We start from the raw sequence: 5,825 nt of genomic DNA, 5'->3' as shown, positions 1-5,825 counted from the left end.
TAAAGCTAACGTTTATTAAATAGCCTGCTCCTTGTAAAATTTGACTCCACAATGGAAAAAATATTATTTTCATTTTAAAAGTCTTAGTTCAAATGAAAGGAGCAGTCTAAATTTTAGTTGGCTGAAAAAGCCTTTGAATTCCCTAGAACTTTTAATGGTCTTTCAAAAATTAGCTCTACTTAATAAAAGAGACAAAAGTATCAAGATATATATGAATTTAGCCTATTTTTTTATTTCTGTGTGTTCATAGTAAACATTTTTGTAAGTGACAAACACGGGCATATGACCACAGTATCACAATCAAGAAATTTTAAGACAACATTAACAATCACTCAAATTTATGCGGCATCTGCGCAACACAGGTTACATATTTGCAAGGTTTACCTATAAGTACAATAGGTATTAACATTTCACTACATTTAGAAAAAATAAAAGTGACCTGTTAGTGACCACATACATCAAAATATACACAACACAAACTGAAGGCAATCATTAATTTTGTCCCCTTCCGATTCTCCGATTCATTTGAATAGGCAGTGCTGCCAACTGAAACAACTTTCTTTTTTTTCTTTTTTTTTTTTTAATAGTATACCAAGTGCATTTTCTAGAACCCAATCTTTGGTCTAAAAGTAAACAAAAGAAAAAAAACCAGGTTTTTTTAAAAGAAAAAACAAAACAATAAATGGCCAAAATAATTTCTTGGGTACCTTTACTACGAATGCTTCTTAAATACAAATTACAGTTTAACATTTTTAAACTCTCCCCATAATTTAGGCTGTTCTCAATGTCTGCATCCACCATAAAGATCCATGATAATTTATAATACTGCACACATGGAAATCTGGCGGCTCTTAAGGACAGACTTGTCAGGTTTGAATGAAATGGCAAAGCAGTCACTATTTAGATACACATTCTACTATAATTTTGACTTCCAAACCTTATATTCTACAATGTATTCTCCCCACATTGCACCTCGCTGACACTCCACACCTTGTTAGAATAATAAACAACCCTAAGACTGAACAAACGTACAGAAATGCGGGGGGGGGGGGGGCTTAATAAAAAATACCTGGACTTATTTTTTAATTATCATTTACAATGCAAATGTGTGTAAAACGTTCACTTACAGTCTGGTCCCAAGGATGTTAATGTATTAAAGGGTTGGAAGAAGACCCCTGATTTTGATGTGTGAAATAATCAGACAGTCCCCCGGACAGTCCCGTCGTGAAACTTGGCAAAGAGGGTCTTAAAGACTCACAGGGCAGGGTCGAGGGGGCCTGCGGAGACGTGGACGAGGACGCGGCCCGGGCGCTCATGGACGTGCTGCTCTGCGAAGTCATTGACGGGTGCGGGACGTGGGGGAAAAAGTAACTGGTCTGGCCCGCGAGCAGGTTGACCGAGCAGGGGTTGAGGGAGTAGGTCCCGGAGCAGGGCACCGACAGGCCGCAGGGCACCGAGGCGGCGAGCGCGGCGGCCGTGAGGTGGTGCGTGGCGTACGGGATCTCCCCGTTGACCAGACGGTCCACGCTCAGGCCGTTGGCTGTGGAGAAGGAGTGGTTGTTGCCCAGCGAGTTCTGAGTCAACACGGAGCTGTAGGGCATGGGGTGGCTGGGGTAGGCCGACGTGGTGCCGTTGTAACTCAAAGTGCTGCTGGCGCGGGGGTGGTGCAGGGACAGGAAGGGCGACATGGGCCAGTAGAGGGAGCCGGCGCGGTCCATGAAGGTGAGGCCGGTGGAGGTGAGGCGCGCCCCGCGCTTGAAGGCCAGCTTGGCCCGCGACGTGGTGGACCGACGCCGCAGCTTGCCCGTGGTGCCGCCGATGAACACGTCGTCGCTCGAGGGATCCAGCATCCAGTAGTTGCCCTTGCCCGGGTCGTCATAGTGGCGCGGCACCTTCACGAAGCACTTGTTGAGGGACAGGTTGTGGCGAATGGAGTTCTGCCAGCCCTGCTTGTTCTCGCGGTAGTAGGGGAAGTTCTTCATGATGAACTCGTAGATGCCATTGAGCGTGAGCCGCTTCTCGGGGCTCTGCCGGATGGCCATCATGATGAGCGCGTTGTAGCTGAACGGCGGCTTCTCGTACTTGCCGTTCTTCTTCTCGCCCTCCTTGCCCCCCTCCCCGTCCTTGCCGCCCTCGCCCGCCCCCTTCTTCTCCTCCCCCCCGGCGCCGGCGCCCTTCTCTTTCTCGTCCGGCCCGACGGGCGCCAGCTCCCCGGGCCCGCCGCCCGGCTCGCCCTTGCCGCCCAGCCCGTCCGCTTTGGCCCCGTCCAGGGCGGCGGCCGGGGGCGGCGGCGGCGGTGGCGGGAGCAGCAGCTGCTGGGGGCCCTTGTCGTCGTCGGCGGCCGGGGCGCCCCGTGCCGGGGGCGGCGGCGGCGGCGGCGGTTGCTGCTGTGGCGGCGGCGGCGGCGGTTGCGGGGCGGGCGGCGGCGGGTGGTGGTGGTGGTGGTGGTGGTGGTGGTGGTGCTGGGGGTGGTGGCTGTTGTGGTGGCCGTGGCTCGCGTGGTGGTTGTCGTTCTGGACCGCCTCTGGCACCAGGCTGTTGATGCTGAACGAGGACTTGGGGATCATTTTCACCTCTTTCCTATCTCCCATGTCCAGCATCACCCAGTCGTCGGGGGGAAACGGCGGCGGCGGCGGCGCGGGAGCGGGGCAGCGGAGCAGCGGGAGGCGGCGACCGGTGGGTGCCGAACGGGGCGCGGGCTGCGCGGGCGGCGGCGGCGGCGGCACTGAGCGCTTCGGCAGCAGCGCAGTTGGACCGCAGGCTCCGGCGCTGGCAAGTCATGTAGCAAGAGCAGCAACCACCCCTCAGGAATTAGAAGAAAAAAAAAAAGGGGGGAAAGAAAAAAAGAAAGAGAGAGAAAAAAAGAAACAACCACCGCCCCGGGGGTGAAGCTCCCTCGCTCCCAACTCTACTTCTTGGTCTCCCCCCCACCCCCCGCTCCCCCCCCCTGCTGCTTCCTCCTCCTCCTCCTCCTCCTCCTCCTCCTCCTCTCGCAGCAGCAGTCACAGCAGCAGCAGCAGCAGCAGCAGCCCAAAGGGGGGGAGAGCCGGGCGGCGGGCGGGCGCGTCCCGGAGCGGCCGCGGCGAGGATGGGGAGACAGCGATCGAGGCGGCTATAGCCACAATTAATTTTCCGAGCTACAGGCGCACACTAGGGCTGTAAAAAAATTTTTGGTTTAACCTTTCCTGCCGCTGGGCCAATCAGAGCCGGCGGCGTGCGGGAGCGTCTCTCCTGCCGTCGACCAATCGGCGGGTCCGGGCCCACCCACCCCGCCCCACCCCGCCCCGCCCTCCGGCTCCCGCCCCCTCGGGCGCTCACCTCCCCCTCTTCGCGGGCCTCGGCCTCGCGGCCGCGCGGAGCCGCGTAGGGATACGCCGGTGGGAGCACGCTGCGTCGCGGCCCTTCTCTGCGCCCCCTCCACCCGTTCCACCCCGCGGGTCTGCTCAACCGAAATCCCCCTCTTAGGGCAAATATCTCACATTTCCGGCTTCCTTCTCATGTATTGGGTCATTTTCGTTTGAGCGTCAATATTTGTCCTTATTGATTAAAGTTTGTATCCAATTTTATGTTTCAAAGCGGGGGCGGTGGCGGCGGCAGCGGTGGTGGAGAGAAGAGTGGGAGTGCAGGGAGAGGGCAGGAAATGGAGGAGGGAGAAGCGAGGCACTACTTTCCCGAGTCGGCCTTGCAGGCCCGGGTCTGGCATTTCGGAGCTCGTAGGAAAACTGTGCCCCTCGTAGGTAACACTCCTCCGAGGTTTCGGAGGGTTGGGGAGGGAAGGCCCACCTCTGGCGTGGGAGGGAGGGTCTCCTATACCTTGGGGAAGGAGGGTCCGGCAGAGGTTTGGAAATGAAGGGATGAGGAGGAGGAAGTGGGCTGACGAGCGCGGGGCCAAACAGGGGTTACTTACTCGGTTCCTGCGGCTCGGGCGGCGGCGAGCTCGGGCGCCGCCGGGAAGCCAGGCCTGGGGCTCCCGGCGCTGCGGCGGCGGGCGAGGGCGGCTCAGTGGTGGGCGCGTTTGATGGCCTTCCGAAATGAGGGGTGCTCAGAGAGAAAACAATACCAAACAATCTCGAAATAAACCAGGTAACACATGCTCTCTATGTGCGTCTCTTCCTTCCCCTTCTCTCCCGCTCCAGACCTTCGCTCATGCTCTGGGTGACTCGGTGCCGTTTTCTCCTCGCCGCTCCAGCTTCTCCTCAGCTTCTAATCCTAATTGGAAGCGAGTAGCCGCGAGCTATCACCCTGGAAATGTTTTCATTTTGCTTGTTGACATTGGAGGGAAAATAAGGGTGGGCGTCTATTTCTTTCCGGGTTTTTTTTAAGCCTTCCTATTTTCACTCCCTCTTTTCTTTTTCTTTCCGTTTCTCAAATGCTTTTAATTTGTGCGGGCCTTAATCCTGAAATAACCGCATGCTTCAGCCGGCCCTTTCCCATCCTGAATGCTGCTTGTAGGCGCCTAGGAGCCTTGGGAACGTGGGTCCCACAATTCCAGCTTCTTGGGCGTTAGGACTGGGAAGGTTCGGTTGAGGGTGGAAGTGAGTGGGGAGATTGTGATTCGGGGGCTTTAAAGGGATCCCGTGGCCAGGGGCAGGGCTAAGGCCCAGCATTTCCCAGGGATTGGAATTTGGTGCAGGGCATACTGATCAAAGGCTGTTTTATCCCACATGGGCACGAAACATACCACATTTTACGGAGGATATAGCCTGAGAGAAGAGGGAGGTGGAGGAGAAGCATAAATGAAAAGCACCTTTTCACTCTGTAAGGTAAATAATCATAAAATGTAAACCTTTCTTCGTCTTGATAAACTCTCAAATTATCTGACAGATTTGGTATTTACGAAAACGAAAAAGCGGTGCTTATGTATGATGTTAAATTTCAATTCTAATATAAAGAATGCAATTGATGAATACTCAGGTTAATAGGGAGTTATTCCACTCTCCCCATCCCACCCCCACCTTGAAATTATGAGAGAGAATAAACTCTGAAGAGAATAATAGACAATTATAAATAGATAATGATTTTTAAATATGGATCTATTAGGAATGCCATAAGGGAGCTTTGCACATTGGACTGACCTCAACTATCCATTCACTGTATGTGTGTGTCTTCTCCCTATTTCTACATAAGTCCTTACTTTAAAACAAACTATATTTACATGTGGGAAAATTCAAGGGTTCCAGCGATCGCCGTTGGTGGTGACATGGCCCCAGACTTTGACTTCTAAGCTCCGGATTTCTTACAGAGCCGGGTGAGCTCATGGGTTTTGCGGACCCGGCTGGAGAGATCTGTGGGCCTTCCTCTTTCTGCTCACTTTTCGTCCTCCCACTCTTCTCCCCTCCCCAGGCCTTATTCCTACTTTTCCTCAACTCGCATTCCTGCCTCCTCCCCTCTTCCCGCCTCCTCCCCCTCACTCCCCCCACCCCTCTTCTCCTTCTATTCCACTCCCTCACTCCATTCCTCCACCTACTCCTCCCCATTTCTCCCCCCACAGCCCCCCTTCTCATCACCACTTATAATGGCACACAAGGGCTCCCTCTGAGGTGGACGGCCCGGTACGTTTTCGTAGTCGGTCTAGCGTGAAATGATTCGGTGTAACCGGATTCTTGGGAAAGGACAGGTTACGTAAACATTTACTGATGTGGAGTAACTATACTATTTGTACTCTGATATGCAGGAAGGAAAGTGTTGATTAACACAGAAGAAAAAAAAAGCGAAATTAGCTGATTGCATGCTCATAAGTGCAAGCTGTCATTGAACTGCTTTTAAAATAGACACAGCTGGGTGTTTGTGTTGAAAAATTTCTTGTGTTTTTGCTAATACTGAAA

The 5,825-nt window shown here is 53.3% G+C and overlaps 1 protein-coding gene across 1 annotated transcript; it reads right to left on the bottom strand.

Moving 5' to 3' along the window:
• Positions 1–210: 210 nt before the first annotated feature.
• On the bottom strand, positions 211–2,600 carry FOXG1 (forkhead box G1). The gene has a single exon (XM_036844295.1). It carries the CDS (start codon positions 2,598–2,600, stop codon positions 1,146–1,148), a length of 1,455 nt encoding a protein of 484 aa, XP_036700190.1. The 3' UTR covers positions 211–1,145.
• Between the last annotated feature and the right edge of the window lie 3,225 nt (positions 2,601–5,825).

The sequence above is a fragment of the Balaenoptera musculus genome, chromosome 2 (genome assembly GCF_009873245.2).
Source record: "Balaenoptera musculus isolate JJ_BM4_2016_0621 chromosome 2, mBalMus1.pri.v3, whole genome shotgun sequence".
NCBI lineage: Eukaryota > Metazoa > Chordata > Mammalia > Artiodactyla > Balaenopteridae > Balaenoptera > Balaenoptera musculus.
Note: the sequence above shows the minus strand (reverse complement) of the source record. Positions and strands in the feature narration are given on the sequence as shown.